Source organism: Loxodonta africana, chromosome 15, assembly GCF_030014295.1.
Source record: "Loxodonta africana isolate mLoxAfr1 chromosome 15, mLoxAfr1.hap2, whole genome shotgun sequence".
NCBI lineage: Eukaryota > Metazoa > Chordata > Mammalia > Proboscidea > Elephantidae > Loxodonta > Loxodonta africana.
This window is the reverse complement of record NC_087356.1, coordinates 25,800,033-25,816,615: the sequence shown is the minus strand read 5'-3', so window position 1 is coordinate 25,816,615 and position 16,583 is coordinate 25,800,033. Positions and strand designations below refer to the sequence as shown.

At 53.3% G+C, this 16,583-nt stretch overlaps 2 protein-coding genes across 2 annotated transcripts in view; both read right to left on the bottom strand.

Annotated features, from left to right (window-relative positions):
- The window catches only part of ATP6V1B1 (ATPase H+ transporting V1 subunit B1), a 30,160-nt gene extending 20,962 nt beyond the window's left edge, over window positions 1-9,198 (bottom strand). Inside the window, exon 1 of the mRNA XM_064268701.1 lies at window positions 7,767-9,198. Coding sequence (XP_064124771.1) covers window positions 7,767-7,884 — 118 coding nt within the window. The 5' untranslated portion in view covers window positions 7,885-9,198. The remainder of the gene's footprint in view (window positions 1-7,766) is intronic.
- A 1,727-nt stretch (window positions 9,199-10,925) lies between these two features.
- The window catches only part of VAX2 (ventral anterior homeobox 2), a 36,093-nt gene continuing 30,435 nt past the window's right edge, over window positions 10,926-16,583 (bottom strand). Inside the window, exon 3 of the mRNA XM_003413670.3 lies at window positions 10,926-11,397. Coding sequence (XP_003413718.1) covers window positions 10,966-11,397 — 432 coding nt within the window. The 3' untranslated portion in view covers window positions 10,926-10,965. The remainder of the gene's footprint in view (window positions 11,398-16,583) is intronic.

Here is a 16,583-nt window from a genome sequence, read left to right as displayed (position 1 = left end):
TTGGCAGTTTGAACCCACCCAGTGATGCCAGAGCCCACAGAAGAAAGACCTGGCGATTTGCTTCTGTAAAGATTACAGCCAAGAAAACCCTATGGAGCAGTTCTACTCTGTAATACATGTGGTCACCATGAGTCAGAATCAACTCTACAGCCATGGCTGTTTTTTTTTTTTAGAGTCATATAGTGGTGCAGTGGTTAAGAGCTCAGCTGCTAACCAAAAGGTCAGCAGTTCGAATCCACCAGCCGCTCCTTGGGAACCCTATGGGGCAATATGGGGCAGTTCTACTATGGTCTATAGGGTTGCTAGGAGTCAGAATTGACTCAAACCTAGTCTCAATCCACCCCAGGTCAGAGGGAAACTAAAAGCTCTTAATCCACACCCTTCCCAGTCTGGGACTCAATGGTCACACTCTTTATTTTTGTCTGATCTGAGTCCCTTTCACCTGACGTGGGCAAGAACACTGACTGGGCCAGATGATTCTTGTAAGAATCTTTGCAAGGATCCTCCAAGAGTAAGGATTGTTTGGAAAACTCAGGGGTACTTGGATGGGCACAAGAAGATAAGTCCTTGTGCTTTGGCTCAGAGCAGGGAACTCCTTCAATTTCCTGCTGTCAAGCCTACAGACCCACTTACCCCTGAGCCATCCTCTCTCCTCCTTCCTCCCTATTCAGATGAAGGAGGTGTCCTACCTCCCATCTTAGGCCAGTCCCTCGCCCGTGCCCTGGAGCCAGGTCCTAGAGACACTTCTTCCTGGGTAATTGCCAGTGCCTCTCTGGCTCTGTAGTCTTCCTGTCAAGCAAGAACAGGTATCTGATCTTAACAAACACTCCCTCAGCCTCGATCCTTCTCCAGCACCTGACCGATTTCTCTCCTTCCCTTCACTGCCCTTGGTCCCTGGTGGGAAAGGTGAAGAGCTAGGCTGTTAACCAAAAGGTCAGCAGTTCGAATCCATCAGCCACTTCTTGGAAGCCCTATGGGCTGTTCTACTCTGTCCTATAGGGTTGCTGTGAGTCAGAATCAACTCAATGGCAATGTTTTTTTTTTTTTCCCTTCACGCCCAGCTTCTTATAGGCATGCTCTCCAATTGCTCTCACCTTCCCCACTTTCCACTCACTCCTGCCCTCTCCAATCTGGCTTCCTCTCTCTAGACTTCCACTGGCCTCCAGAGGGCTAAATCCAGAGGCACCAGCACATTGAACCAGAGCCTGGGTGCACTCTCCCCTCGTAGCACTTGGGACCTTGGGACGTCTCACACTTCCCGCACCTCTCTGGCTACTCCTCAGTCTACTCTGAAGACGTGTCCACCTCTGTAAGACCTTAGGATGCTAGAAGACCTCAAGCTCAACCTGCGGTTTTCTCAGTTTTCTCTCCCTGGAAGAGCCTTCCTTCCTTCCCTGCACCATTCCTTCCTTCACATATATTTCTGGGCACTTCTTATGTACTAGGCAAATAAAGAGTCCCTGAGTGGTGCAAATGGTCAGCACTATTGGCTGCTAACTGCAAGACTGGAGGTTTGAGTGCACACAGAAGCACTTCAAAAGAAGTGTGTATATTTTCAACAACACCAAAGTGAAGAAATTTTATAAAAGAAAGAAAGGCCTGGCAAATCTACTTCCAAAATGTCAGCCATTGAAAACCCTACGGAGCACAGTTCTACTTTGTCACACATGGGGTCACCATGAGTTGCAGTCTACTCGATGGCAACTATTTTTTTTTTAAGATAAATAAAAGGCAAATGAGACACGGAGCCTATAATCTAAAAGGGATAAAGGTAATTACAAACTTTGGTATGCGCTACAAGTGGAAAGAACAGGGTGAATGAGTGAGAAGGAGTGGGAGGACTAGACAGGGTGCCACTGGGATCCTTGCAAGAACCAAGAACCATTTGAACTAAGGCTGCAAGCTCAAACAGTAATTATCCAGCCAGTCCATGAGTTGGGGAATGGGCACATTTGGCAGAAGTGAGGAGGCCCAGAGGTGAGAACATCGGTGTCTTTGGGCACAGAATGAAGAGCAGTATGGCTGGCGTGCATAGGATGCCTTCTGGGGTGCAGGAAGAAATACCAGTTCCATGAGAGTGGGGCTGTTGTCCACAGTGTTCATTGCTGACTCACCACCTCTTAGAATAAACCTGTTGCCATCCAGTTGATTCCAACTCATGGTGACCCCTTGAGTGTCTGAGTATGACTGTGCTCCTTGGGGTTTTCAATGGCTAACTTTTTGGAAGTAGATTGCTTGGTGTTTCTTTGGAAGACTTGGGTGGTGCAAACAGTTTAGACACTTGAGGGGTGGGAAATTCAAGTTTACCCAGGGGAGCCTTGAAAGAAGAGCTCTAGAATAACATATGGGAGGCATTCAGTAAATATTTGTTGGATGAATTATAGGAGGGCATGAACAGACCCCATCAACTCATTCCTGTATTTCCCACATCAGAACTGAGTCATTCCCTCACTACTTGGTCTACACCCCAAACCAAATAAGGGTCCCGCATTTGTCCCGCCTGAGAGGCTACCCTGCTAGCTCCAGCTGCCCTCCCTGTGAAGCAGTGTGTGAAGAGGTGAGAGAGAGGATACAGAGGGGTGTAGGCACAGGAACACCCCCACGAAGGTGGGTAGGTGGCAGAGGCTCAGGCATCAACCTCCTCCATCACGGAAAAAAATCACCCAACAGCCAGCCACTCACTCCCTTTCTGCTCACAGGGTATTTTTGACCAAAGTAGAACTGCCTGGAGGGGGCAGAGGGAGGGAGGAGAGGAAAAACAGAGGAAAGCCGGTAGTGAGGGTTAGGGCGGGGAGAGGATGGGCACTGGGGCGGGGAGGGGCCCCATTTCAAACAGCCCCAGGAAGGGCAGGAGTCTTGCAGGCCCTGAAGAGAAAATGCCAGACCAGCCATAAGGGCTGAGATGGGGGAAGAAAACAGTGAACTCTGGGGTGAAAAGATGCTGAGTGGGTGGGCCAGGTGAGGAGGAGGGGGTGTGGAGGGAAGGAGCCAGAAAGCCCCAGGGGATCGTTTCCAATTCCGCCTAGGGGACAAACCTTTCGACTTCCTCCCTTCCTTCACAGCCTGCTCCCCCCATTTCACAGCTCCTGTCACAGGAAATCTGCGTTAGCCCTGACATCCAACAACTCTACCTCGGGGGGGTGGTGCGCCTGAGGACCGGGGCGCAAGGCTGGGAACCGTGGAGGTGGCGCAAAGAAAGGAGGGGATCCCTCGCCCCGCCCCCGCCTCGCACTGTCCCCAGGAGGCGGGGCTGGTCTGGGAGGAGCCAGGGGCCGCTGCGAAGTGCTGCTCTGAGCGCAGAGCAAGGCGGCCTGCAGGTCTCAATCCTACGCTTCGAGTCAGGGTGGAAGGTTAATGCCTCCCCCAGCCAAGGCCACACAGGCGGCCACAGTCAGGTCTCCCATCTCTTCTCACTAGCCTCATTTGTAAGCCGCCTTCCCAAGCTTCTAGAAAACACAGTGCCTGGCACTAGGGGGCCTTCATAAAGAGTCGCAGGATGAATGAACAACTCCACAGCCTGGACCCTTCCTGGTGGATCACGCACTGGTGTGCCGGTGTCTGTCTCAGCACGGACTATTCACATCTTTCAAGGCCTTGCTCTTGACCCACCAGTGCAGCCCACCAGTTCTCTCTCCCCTGAAGTCCCACCTCACAGTCTGTTTCTCAGTGATAACGGTGTGTCTCTGCCCTCAGACTAGACCACATCTCTTCCTAGAGGCCGTCCAGTTTGGACACAGCCAGTGTGGTGGTGGCTGAGCAACCAAGGTGTCCTTGACTGGGAGCCAGGTCTTTTGTTGTACTCACTCCCAACCCTGATTGTGTCTGTTGCATGAAGTGGCAAACAGAGGCCCAGATTACGGTCAGGATCCCAGCCCCTCCACTCTGGACAGACAAAGGGGGCATGCAGGAGGCAGGGGACTGAACCAGACAGAAGACCTCTGAGGGCATTCCCTCAGTGGGCCCTCTTTAGACTTTGCAGACACTCCCTCCAGCTGCCTGCCCACCTCCTCCCCATTGTCCTAGCTGACACTTTGGAGGGGCTGCAGGCCTGGCGGAGCCCCCTTGCTGCCCCCCGCCTCCCTGTCAAAGGCTCAGCGGGAGCTCCTAAGCAGCGCACTAATTAGGGCCAGCCCAGCCACACCTGCAGCGTCCTGGGAGAGGGCTGAGACCAGCGCCCATGCTGTGAGGCCAGGATGGGGGCAAGCCCAGGGCAAGCAGGTCTGCACCTCCTCCCCATCCCTTCTGGAGGGATTAGGGGAGGGAGGGCAGGGGCTGGAAGGAGAGGGTTCTTAGAATCAGCTCCAGGCCCTGCTGGTTGGAAGGCTCTCAGTGTAACCTTCTCCTTTCAGTTGAGGAAACCAAGGGGGGCAGTGGTTTGGCACTCAAGCCCCTGGGGCACCTGACCTGGCCGCAACCCTCAACCAGGCCAGCAGCCCTTTCTTCCACAGCTTCAATTATGCTGTGCCCCAACCCCTAGGCTTGCATCATTTGCCCCCGGAGTTCAGATGCAGCCCCATGCCACCTCCCCACAGCTGGGATCCAAAGCCTTTAGGGAACAACTCCGGCTCCGTGGGGGCAAAAAAAAGTTTGAAATGGATATTGGTCAGGGTTGAACAACATGATGAACATAATTTAATTTTTTAAAAAATTTAAAAAAGATTCCTTCTTTCCCATTGTGATTCACCCACATCCACTCTGACTCTATCCTGCCCCTCCTTCCTGGCCAGTTCCCTTCCTTAGCCGCTGCAGTCAAGTCACCCTTAATGCTGCAGGCTTGTTTAAACCATCTCCACCAAGAAGCCTGCTTAAATTGGCCTGAACTCGCCACACCCATGGCTGAGTGGGCCCTGGGGACTGGAGCCAGCTGCCCCTATCTCCAGCCCTCCAGTCCCCCAGCTCTCCTTCCAGGCTCTATCTGTCCCTACACAAAGTTCTCCTGCCTGGAAGTGGTTAGAGTCCTACAGTAGAAGGCCAGACTAAGGGAGGAGGCAGAGATAGATTCCCAATAGGAGTCCAGCCTCCAGCAGACTGAGGGTCTGCAGCTCTGGGGAGTCCTTAAACCCTCCCTGGTCCTGTGCCTCTCTGCTTCCCAAGGAGAAGACTCCGTCACTTGAGGGGGTGGGTGCCGGAGGAGAAAAGTAGAAAGCTGCAGGTGCAGAAGCAAGCTTGGGGATGGGGAGCTGTCAGGGCCAGGATGGGGGTGGGCCCCTGGGTGTACCTCCTAAGGACCCACAGGGTGCAGCAAAAGCAAAGGTGATGGCCTTGTTCACTGCAATACCATCTTTAACAAAGTCAGTGAGCAAAGTTCCCTGCACCAACCTTTGTCAGCTGTAAGGTGTGGACACATTTGCCTAGGAAGGGGCCACAGGAAGCCACCATCACAGAAGGGATGCAAACATGAGGGTACTGGTTCTAGCCTGGTCAAAACCTTCAGAGTGTTTCCCTTGTGCCAGCTTGTTGACTATAAACAGGGCTGGCTGGGAGGGAACTGGCTGGAGGCTGCTCCAGGCCTGGGAGTTCCTGCCTGGAGGAGGAGGCCTGTGGGAGAAAGAGGGCTGTGGGGTAAGTTTGTGCTCTGCAGGGTCCCTGGGTGTGCACATTATAGGAAGAAGGAGAGCGGAGCACAGAGGTCCAGATCCCACACCACACTTGGCTCACCAGCAGCTCTCCTCTTCCCCCAGGGGGACGAGTCTGGAGGGGTAGGCCAGCACACCGACACCTCAGCTCAGGCCCCCAGGCCTTGGCTGTGGAACCAAAACCAAACCCATTGCCATCGAGTCGATTCTGACTCACAGCCATCCTATAGGACAGAGTAGAACTGCCCCATAGGGCTTCCAAGGCTGTAATAATCTTTACGGAAGCAGACTGCTGACCTTCTGGTTAGCAGCCAAGCTCTCAACCATTGTGCCATCAGGGCTCCTTCTGTGGACCCAAGGGAGTCCCAAACCAAAAAGGCTGTGAAGTCAGTTCCAACTCTTGGAGACCCCATGTATGTCAGAGTAAGACTGTTAACCACAGGGTTTTCAGTGGCTGATTTTCTGGAAGTACATTGGCAGACCTTTCTTCTGAGGTGCCTCTGGGTCGACTCCAACTTCCAACCTTTCAGTTAGCAGCTGAGCAAGTTAACCATTTGCACCACCCAGGAGGCCCAGTCACTGCATCTGTCCATGCCTTGGTGACCTCAGCTTTGGCCTGGGGGAGAACCTATACCTCCCAGTCTCGCCCCATGGAATGCCCTGTAGGGAGGACTTCCTTGATAAACATGGTCCCACCCCACTCACACCTCTCCTTAGGTGGAATGTATCTCCACCCTCAGCACCTGCCTTGGGCCTCAGGAATGCCCCCCACCCCCACCCAGCTCTGCTTCAATGGGGGCTGGCCCACTCTTCTCTTGCTCTGTTCTCTGTGGCTATTGGCCCCCCACTGCAGACCCAGCTCCTGGCTGCCTTTCAGTTCACTCCACCTTCCCTGTTAGACCAGGTAGCTAAGAAGGGAGGAAAGGAAGAAGGGAGGGGTGGCCTGTGCTAGGCCTGCTTCCCCCACCACACACCCTGTTAGGAGCTTCTGGCTCTGGGGCTGGCCAGGCCGGTTTACCCAGAAAGCAGGGCAGTCGAGAACCTAAGAATGCACCAGACCTGGGAGTGTGACCTTGACAAGGTGAGATGGGGGCAGGGAAGGAACCCTCTTTGTCTTTTGGACCTTGCCCAGTTCTCTGCCCAGCTGCCTTTGTCCCCAGTAGTCCACTCCCCCAACTCTCCTCCCAGGCTCTTTCTGTCCCTACACAAAGTTCTCCTGTCTGGAAGTGCTTAGAGTCCTGGAGTAGAAGGCCAGACTAAGGGAGGAGGGCAGAGTCCTGCCTCCAGTGTATACACTGGGGGCCTGTAGGCCCTCATCATAACAGGCGTGAGCCACATTCAGGCCTGCTCCTCTGAGCCCTGCAAAGATCCCCTTAAGCACCCATGGGCACACACACACACACCTACATGTGGACATTGGGCACTGGCCCTCACCCAGCTGTATGCACACATTTCCACACACATCCGTGTGACCTCACCTGATCACACATCACATGTGTTCTCATGAGCATGAGACATACATCAGGTTTACGGCCTCAACCCAAGCACACACTCACCCTCATCCTGGGTGTATAAGTGTTCACACACTCTCGCACATTTCCTCACTCTGATCACACACACATTCCCACATATCTTCACCCAAGTGACAGTGGGTGCACCCCCCCCAGGTGCTTACCTTCACCCAATTGTACACTTTCCCTCAGAAGCCACACCTAACACACAACCATTGACCTGACACAGTGTCATCTATTTCCTTATCCAGAGAACACACACACACTCTAGGTAGTACACAGAGCACCCCAACTGTACGTCATCAAACACTTCCTCATGCTGAGTGCTCTTGATGTGCACACACGGACACTCAGGGGCAGGTGGGAGCTCTCTCCCTACCTTTGGCAGAAAGCTGAACTGGACTTGTGGTCTCAGTGCAGAAGGGTAAGTTCAGGGAGATGCCTCCCCTCCAGGGTAGCCTGGGCTGGGGAAAAGTCCCCAGACCTCCATCCCTCCAGCTGCACAAGTGGCCCCACCAAATCATGCCCACTGCACTTGGAGACCTAGAGCCCCTGGGTCTCAAGCCTTGGATTCTTCTTTCCTAAAGTTTTTTTTTTAAAGCCAAGAAGCATTGTCTGGGGCCTGGCAACCCACCCTCAGCTTTCCACTTCAACCTCACCAGCTGGGAGGTGTACTCACTGACACGGGGGTGAGTGATGTAGTTGCGGGTGACCACCTGCTTGTGCTTTCGGGTGGCACCCAGGTCGCAGCCACTGGCAGGGAGCCCCCCAGACTTGCTGTCTAGCTTCGTGGCCATGGCACAGTGGTGGGCTGGGAGCTGAGTGCCTGAGCCCGTTGGTGGTGGCAGCTATAAAACTCCAGGCCCAGCTGGAGCTGGAGAGAGCCGCCTGGCCTGCCCCAGGCCACCCCTCCCTTCTCCTCTCACCGACCTCTCCTCCCCTCCCCCGTGTGGACTGTAAACAGGAAAGTTGGTGCTCTAGCTCTGAGCTCTTCACGACCAGCTCAGCTCTGTGGTGCAGGTGCCCTAGGTCTCCCCCAGCCAGCTTGGGTCTTCTTAAGTGTTTCTGTCTCATACTGTTAAAATCCCCCTGAAAGCCAGTGTGGTCTTTCTCCATCTGGTCTTAGGACCCTGTCTCATTTTACATTTCACCACCAGTAGGCCTGCCCCTGAGGTCAGCAGGCCCTGGCCGAGAGCACAAACAGAAGTCCAAGTAAGTTTAAGTATTTGGAGTTGAAAATTGAGCTATCAGAATGTAATCATCAAGGTTTCTGAATTATATGTGTGGAAGTATTGAACTGGTATTTTGTAGTGTATATTTCCACCACACACACACACACACTATCTAGCTATGTCCTCATGGAGGCCTGTGCTCCACCCAGGACCTTACCACTACTTCCCAGGAGCCCTCCTCACTCCCAGGGGGCTGAGATGGCTGTGCTCTGAGGGGCTCTAAGGCACTGTGGGCAGGGGAAGAAGAAGGCACAGGGGTAAGGCTGAATTTCTCTACCTCTGTCCTTGGCTGTTCTTCTGTCCCTAACCTGCATTGAACTTGAACTTGGTTTTCTCCCTCTGGAACTTCAGGTCTTCCCAACAGTCCCACATCCCCACATCTCTCCCTGATCTCCTCCCCATGCCTAGTTTCTGGCAGTCTGCCTTTTCCTGGGGTCCTCTCCTCACTATTCCCCTGCCTGCCCTCGCCCTGTAACCTAATGCCCTTGTGCAAACTCCATCTTCATCTTTTTTTTTTTTTTTAGTATCAATTCAGGATCCTTTCCTGGCCAGCTTCAGTGCCACCTCCTACAGGAAGCCCACCTGGAATCCTTCAGCCCGCATGACCATCTGCCTGTTCCCTAGCTTCCAGATGGCTGCAGTGACCCCTCACCTTGGGTTTACCACACCTCTGATCTCTTTCCCGTACCATGGCCTTTTGTAGAGGGCTCTCTTATTACCACCACTCATCTGTGGTCCCCAAAAGCTGAGCCTGTGTCTCCCCCTGATGGGAGACTTGGATCTCCTTAAGTCTTTCTGTCTTACAGTGTTGAAAACTCCCTGAGAACCAGGGTGGTCTCTCTCCTTCTGATCTTAGGACCCTGTCTCATCTCACCTTTCACCACCAGTAGGCCTGCCCCTGACATCAGCAGGCCCTGGCTGAGAGCACAAATGGAGGTCCACATATGTATAAATATTTGGAGTTAAAAATTGAGCCATCAGAATGTAATCATCAAGGTCACTGAATTATATGAGTAGAAATCATTGACTTGGCCAATATTTTGTTTGGTATGTTTTCACCACACACACACACAGTCTAGCTATGTCCATATTTGGGCCTGTATTCTACCCAGGACCTCACCACTGCTTCCCAGGAGCCCTCCTTATTTCCGGGTGGCTGAGGGAGCTGTGCTCTCCCCTGGGCCCACAGATGTGGCATGGGTCTGTAGGGGGCAAGGCAGGGTGAAGCTGCGTACTTGGGCCTGCCCAACCAGGTCTGCGCTGGGCACTCCCACAACTCATTTCAGACTCAGGATTTCCCGGTATTTCCACACACTTCCCAAAACTATACCACCTGGGCAGAGAGAAGCATAGACACACAATTTTCTGAGGATCCCAGGCTCCTAGCACCACATTTTGGGTGGCTCGGGGCAGCCAACTTGAAACCAAAGCATCGACTGTTTCCCAGGGCAGGTTGCTTTTCTTTCTCCCCACACAGTTGAAATCCAGCCCGTGCCCTCTTGCCTGAGGAGCCTGTTGCAGCCTCCAGCCTTTCTCCCAGTCCTCATTCTTCCAAAGAACTGCCTAGTAGGGGGCAGGAAGGACAGGGTTACTACAAAGGGGAGCTTGACGAGATCTTTGTGGTGACCAACCGGTTCTGTATCCTAACTGCTGGGAGGGATGGTTACTGGAGTCTACATATGTGATAAAAATGACTTGGGACTTCACCCACCCACCCACCCACACGGGCACACACACACACACACATACACACACACACTCGGTACCAGTGTTGGTTTCCTGGTTTGGGTATGGTACGATAGTAGATGTAACCATTGAAGGAAACTGGATGAAGGCCACACAAAACCTGTCTGTACTACATTTGCAGGTTTCCCGTGATTGTATCATTATTTAAAAAATAAAAAGTTAAATAAAACTGTCTCTCTTGAGCAAAATAATTTAAAAAAACAAAAAAAGTTTCACCTGTGGTGTTTTTGATGGACAGACCCTTGAAAGCACATGGGGTCTTGCTTGGGGTTACCTTTGATGTCCTTTCTCCCTCCCTCTGGATTCTGGTCTTACCTTTCATCGTCACTCTCTTGAAGGACTTAAGTTTCCTTCTTCCAAGGATTTTTATATTTGAAAGAGGAGCTTGCAAAGGGCAATGCTTAACCAAAGAAGGCATCGGTGTTGGTGTGGTGGGCCTTGGGATGCCTGGGTAGGCTATAATTTGTAGTGGGGGTCATGTGCCTGTCAACCCACACACGTGGGCATCCCAGTGCCCCCATGACTGTGAGCATGGTGCCTAGTTTCTGCCCTCTTTCAGTCAAGCTCCCCTGACTCAGCCCATTTTTCTCCCCACTGAGGACAGAGAGGGTTGACGCTGAGTGGTGCAGTGGGGGCCATTTCCCTTCTTGTCACCATTTTTCCCTTTATTTCAGTGAGATACACACACGCACACAGCACTCGCACACACAAGCTGCAGAACCAAGGCCATTTGGTCGAGGGTCTCTGAGCCGGAGGGAGGGTGGGGGAGGGCCTGTGGCTGCCACCCCCCCTTTGCCTCCAGGGGCCTGCTCAGTGCAGGCCTGGGCCTTGACTGCCGGGGCCCGGGAGGCTGGGGTGGTGCTGTGCTCGGGGACTCAGTGTCAAATAGGGGTGGTAGGCTTAAGTGTTAGCTTTCTTGCTGCCACGGCTGCCTACTTTCTGTTCTAGCCGGCTGTAGGGCTCAAAGGCTGAGGAGCCCAGTTTGTACCCAGCAGGCAGGTCCAGGAGCGGGGCCGCAGAAAAGCAGAGGGGCGGCGGAGAGGGCAGCAGTGGGGGGGATGTCGAGGCCGCAGTCAGCTGGTTGAGGCGCAGGGAGGAGTTCCTGGGGTCACCCGAGGAGATGCCCCTATGGCTAGCGGACAGGCCTGGCAGGCTGGGGGTCAGTGCCAGGAGGCCTGGGGCCCTGGGCACAGAGAGCAGGCGGCCCTGCTCCAGCAGCTGCAGGATGTTGGAGGTGGCGAAGGCCTCAGAGGTGGAGGACGCCCGCTTCTCCAGGTCTCTGCTCTGGTCTTTCTTCTGCTTGGTGCGGCGGTTCTGGAACCAGACCTTCACCTTGGGGCAGAGGGTGGGCAAGGGGTTGTCAGGAGGAAGGGGGAGGGGCAAGGCAAGAGGGGATGCAGGGAGAGAAAGCAAGGAAGCAAAAGGGCAGAGTCCAGAGCAGAGGGAAGGAGGGGGTAAAGGAAAGTAGGGGCAGGTAGAGGAGACAGGAGGGAAGGGCAAGGGCCAAGGGAAGAGTCAGTGGACAGGGGAGAGGGGAGTGGTGGAGCAAGGAGGAGGGTGAGGGGAAGAAGAGCAATAGATTGTCATTAAAGTCCTCCCACAACCCATCTGCTCTGGGTAAACTGATGAGGGACCCTGGATCCCCAAATTGTGGATCCCCGCCACCTCTGCTAAGCTGGGTCTGGCCTAGGATGGAGGAATGGATTGGCAGATGGACAGTGGAAGTTCCACCCTGGCCCACACACCCTATGCCACACACTGTCTCTTCTTAGCCAAGTTCACGTCTTCAGCCACCATTATTTGGTACAATTCCCACCTCTACCTCAGGCCCAAGGCTCTGACTGAGTTCCAGGCCATGTATCCAACCATCTGTTAGACATCTCCCCATAGATGTCTCAAAAACACTGAAACTCCACACACACAAACCAAGCTCAGATGGCCTCCTCTGGCCTGGGGCCTCTCCCAGATGCCCTCTTTCATCATGGACACCTCCAGCCACCAAAGCAGAAACCTGGGGGACCCGCAGAGCCTCCGTCGGGCCTTCTGCACACTCCCGTTTCCCAGTGCAGACCTGGTTCTCCTCCTGTGACGTCTCCCGGGTGGACCACCACAGCAGTCTCTACAGCAGTGCCTCCCAACCCTGGCTATCCCCCCATGAGAACCACCTGGGAAGCTTAAACTGCTAACTCAGACCTAACCCTCGGCCAGTCGGCTCAGAACGGTGATGGGTGGACTCGGATACTAGTGGTTTTAAAGGCTCACCTGATGATTCCAAGGAGAGCGAACCACTGCTCAAAGGGTCTCTCGGCAGCAGGTCTGAACTCTAACATCCACAGGGCCAAAGGCGAGAGGAAACATGGGTGGTTCTGGGTCCCGGCCCACCCTGGCTCCAGCCACACTGTGTGGACCTTGCTAGCATGGATGGGCACTTCAATGCATGTCAAAGCTCTGTTCTCACTCTGCAAACAGCACCCCTCACCCCTTCTTGGGTCTCGGGATGTGAATAATGGCTGTATGGTCTCTTGGCAGGACTGACCTGGAAAAGGGCCCAGGCAGGTGCTTGAAGTAGACTCTGGGACACTTGGCAGGGAATTCTGGAACCTGGGTACTTGGGGTATTGTCCAGGAGGTGGGGCACCACCTTCTGGTGGGCGTGGCCCCTTGGTCCTGCAGTCTTCCCTCCACGGGTAGGAGCACCACCAGAGCGGCACCAGACCCAGGATCCAGACCAGGATGGGACCATGTCTACCTCCAGTCATGGCCCCTCTTCTCCCCTCTCCTGCCCCCACCTGTGGACTGAGCTCTCTCTAACCCAGTGGGATCTTGCCATCCCTCTGTTTGAACTTCAGCAGCCCCCTCGTGCCCCATCAAAGACCAAGCTTTTTAATGTGCTAATAACTGTAGCAGGATGTGGCAGGGTGTTGGGGGGACTTCCAATGGCTACACACTCAAAGCTGGGGACAAAGAGGTCCCAAGTACCTCCTATAGAGGGCCATCAAGAACAAACCAGACATCTTTGTCAGGGCCTATGAGAAAAGGCAGCACTAGCCCTGCTGGCACCACCCAGCACGCAGCACTCCAACCCTCTTCCTGGTCCCCATGAGAAAAGGGGGACCAGGAGGGGAGCTTGCTGGTCAGCCCTGTGGAAGTGCAGTGTGGATGGCGACAGGAGGGTCCCTCTCCTTTCTGAGGGGGTTGCCTCCCCCACGAAAGGCAAGTGCGGGGTGCTGAAAGAGTCACTGTAGGGACTGGACATGCCTGCGAGAAGAAGAGACTACCGTTCACTCTCTGGCTGGAACACTTGTCAAGTCACACATCTGCAGGCCCACATCACTGGTGCCACCATTGGAACATGTAGACTTGTGTCCTCAGGGGCACAGAGGCTGGCTCTGCCTCTCACCTGGAGAACAAAGAGGGCTGGCAGCTGGCAGAGCCGACTGCACCAACAGGAACATGGAATAGAGGGCCTGAAAGAAAGGCTGGGCAGTCCTCCTTGCTTCCCTCTAGCTTTCAGAGAACGTAAGAGTCCCAAGGCCCGTGGCTACTTCACATGGAGAGGTGTGAAGAGGAGGCACATTGCCCGGGTGAGAATCATCAGCCGAGCTATGCTGCCTGGGGCCTGGGGTGATGCTGAACAGCGCCACCAGAAACCATGGCCACCTATAGGAGCAACCGCTCCTCCAGCAAAGGGCTCCAGAAGAGCCAGGCCTGGGTGCCTCCCCAGCCTTCCCTCAGAAGGGGCCCAGTGATTTAAAAAAGATCTCTGCTTCCCTAACTGCCACGGCCCTAACCCCAACCCTGGAGGAGGTAGCTGATGGTGGGGAGCAGGTGGCTCCAGCAGATCACACTGCCCTCTGGAGGTTGCCATGGGAGGTGTTAAAACGTGCATGTGCTCCTTGCCCTTGCAAACTCCACCCCCAACCCCGCCCCAGCCCTGTGTCAGGCCTGTTTGAGTCAGAAGGGGAGGAGAAGATACGATTTTAAACACACATGAGTTTGGTGCTTTAGAGGGGATTACACTGAGTTTCAATAACCAAAAGTGTCTAGAACATTCTGGGATCTACTTGAGATTGAGCGATTGATTCACTCATTAGTTCGACAAATGTGCGTTGAGTGCTCACTATGTGCCAGGCACCGTTCTAGGCTTGGGGGACCAGCAGTGAGCAAAGCAGAGCAGATGCTCGCCATATGGAGCGGACAGACAGTGTAATGTGGGAGACAGGCAATAGACAAGAAATGAAGGCAGACTCGTATACCTGCTGGAAACCCTGGTGGCGCAGTGGCTAAGAGCTAACTAGGGCTGCTAACCAAAAGCTCGGCAGTCCGAATCCACCAGGTGCTCCTTGGAAACCCTATGGGGCAACTCTACAGCGTCCTATAGGGTTGCTATGAGTTGGGATCGACTCTATGGCAACGGGTTTTTTTGTTTGTTTGTTTTATACCTGTCAGGTGGCAATAAGTGCTTTGAGCAGTGTTTCTCAATATATTTGTGGTGAGGAACCACTTTTTAAAGTTTCCATTCTGTTGTAAAGTACAATTAAAATGAATTATTAGAAAAATTGCTTTATACATTTCAAAATCCTCTCTATTTTTGTCCCTAATTTGTCACGGATGTCTAAGAGTTTGTGGGCTGGCACTGGTCCGAGGGACACACTCTGAGGGAACTGTTTTAGAGAAATGTGCCATGGTAAGGGGGGAGCAGCAGGAGGCAGTGACCATTTATTAATGGTGGCACTTGAAGGCGATATTGTAAGGCACAGGAAAAGAAGACTCAAAAAAAAAATATTTTTTTTTTGGAAAGAAGAAAACACTTCTGTTTGTCACTCTTGGAATTTAATCACTCAATGACGCCATCTCACCAGATCCTTGGCGATCCTGGGTCTGCAGGTGGTGGCATCCTTTTCCCTTGCATGAACTCCTCCTGGCCTCTTTGCCTGGCTAGCACTTACCCCTCTTAGGACCTCATGCCAGGCACTACCTCTAGGAACCCCTGAACCTCAGTTTCCTCATCTCTAAAATGGGGAAGAGAATATCTAAGCCATTGTGGGGATTCATTTAAAAGATCCATGTAAAGGGCTCGGTGTCATGCCTAACCCGCGTTAAATGTGAGTTACTATTTTTTATCTCACGTTCTCGGCTCCTAGCTCAGAACTAGGGGGAGAAGGCAAACACAGAAGTAGTGGTTCCTGCCTTCAGGAAGCTGCTGGTCTAGTCAGGAGGCAGCACTAGCACTCCAAGCACTCAGAGGGCAGCTGGGTACAAAGACAGTGGCAGTAGCAAGGGGTGTGATCCAATGCAGAATAAGCGACTTTTACAAGGTGGTCTTCCACACATCCTGTCCTTTGTTCCGCTCTGGGCTGTGGGCTGGCTCTGGCCTGGGGAGTCTCCTGTGAGGATGGGTCTGGAAGGGGAGAGAGGAAATGGAGGCAGGTGGAACAGGGCCCGGGTACTGGCACACTCATTTTGGGAACACTTTCGGGCTGGATCAGGGATTCTCCATCCTGGTGCACACTGGAATTACTTGGGGACTTTTTTCTAAACCCCAATGCCCAGTTCCCATTCCACACCCATTACACCAGAATTTCTAGGGGGTGGGGCCTAGGCACCTATATATGTATATATGTATTTAAAGCTCCAGTTCTACTCTGTCCTATAGGGTTGCTATGAGTCGGAATCGACTGGACGGCAGTGGTTTTATTTAAAACTCTGTGGGTGATTCAAATGTGCTGCTGGCCTTGCAAACTCTGGAGGCAGGTGCTGGAGCTGCAAGGGTGGGAGTGAGAAGACCTGCCTGCCTGCACTCCCCTCCCGCAATGGATCCCACAGTCCCTAAGGGATTCATTCCTATGGCTCAGGAAAACAGAAGACAAACTAAGGGAGAGATAGGCTTGATAGGCTCGATGCCCTCTGAACTTGTCCTTCCTCCTCCTGAGAGCCTTCAGGTCCATCTCAGGGGTCACCGTCATGACTACTCTCCCACAAGTCTGTTACTCCCCAGTCTTCTCAACTCAGTAAATAGGATCACCATTCACCCATTTGTCTGAATCCAAACCACTTCCCTTTCCCTCACCCTGGGCATAGAATCTGTGAGCAACCCACGGGAGTTCTATCTCCGAAACAGAGCACATCTCAGACCAGTCCCCCTCCACCCTCCTCTGCGTTAGTAGCCCCTAACTGGTCCACTCTTGCCCCCATGATCCAGAGGGTAGCCCAAGTGGTCTCTGTAAAATGTCTATCATCTTATGTGACCCTCCCTCTGATGCCTTACTATGGCCTCTGAGCACTACATGATCTGTCTCTACCTTCCCTTCCACCGTCCAAGCTCCAGCCGTGCAGGCCTTCTGATACTTCTAGAACATTCTATGTCAGTTCCCTTCCTCTGGGTCTTCACAGTTACCCTCTGCCTTGACCTGTTTTCCTCTGGTTCATCATCTGGCTGTCTCTTTCTCATCATTTAGGCCTCCATTCAATGTCATCTCCTTAAGGAGGCCTTTTCTGACCTCCCCAATATAAGTTACC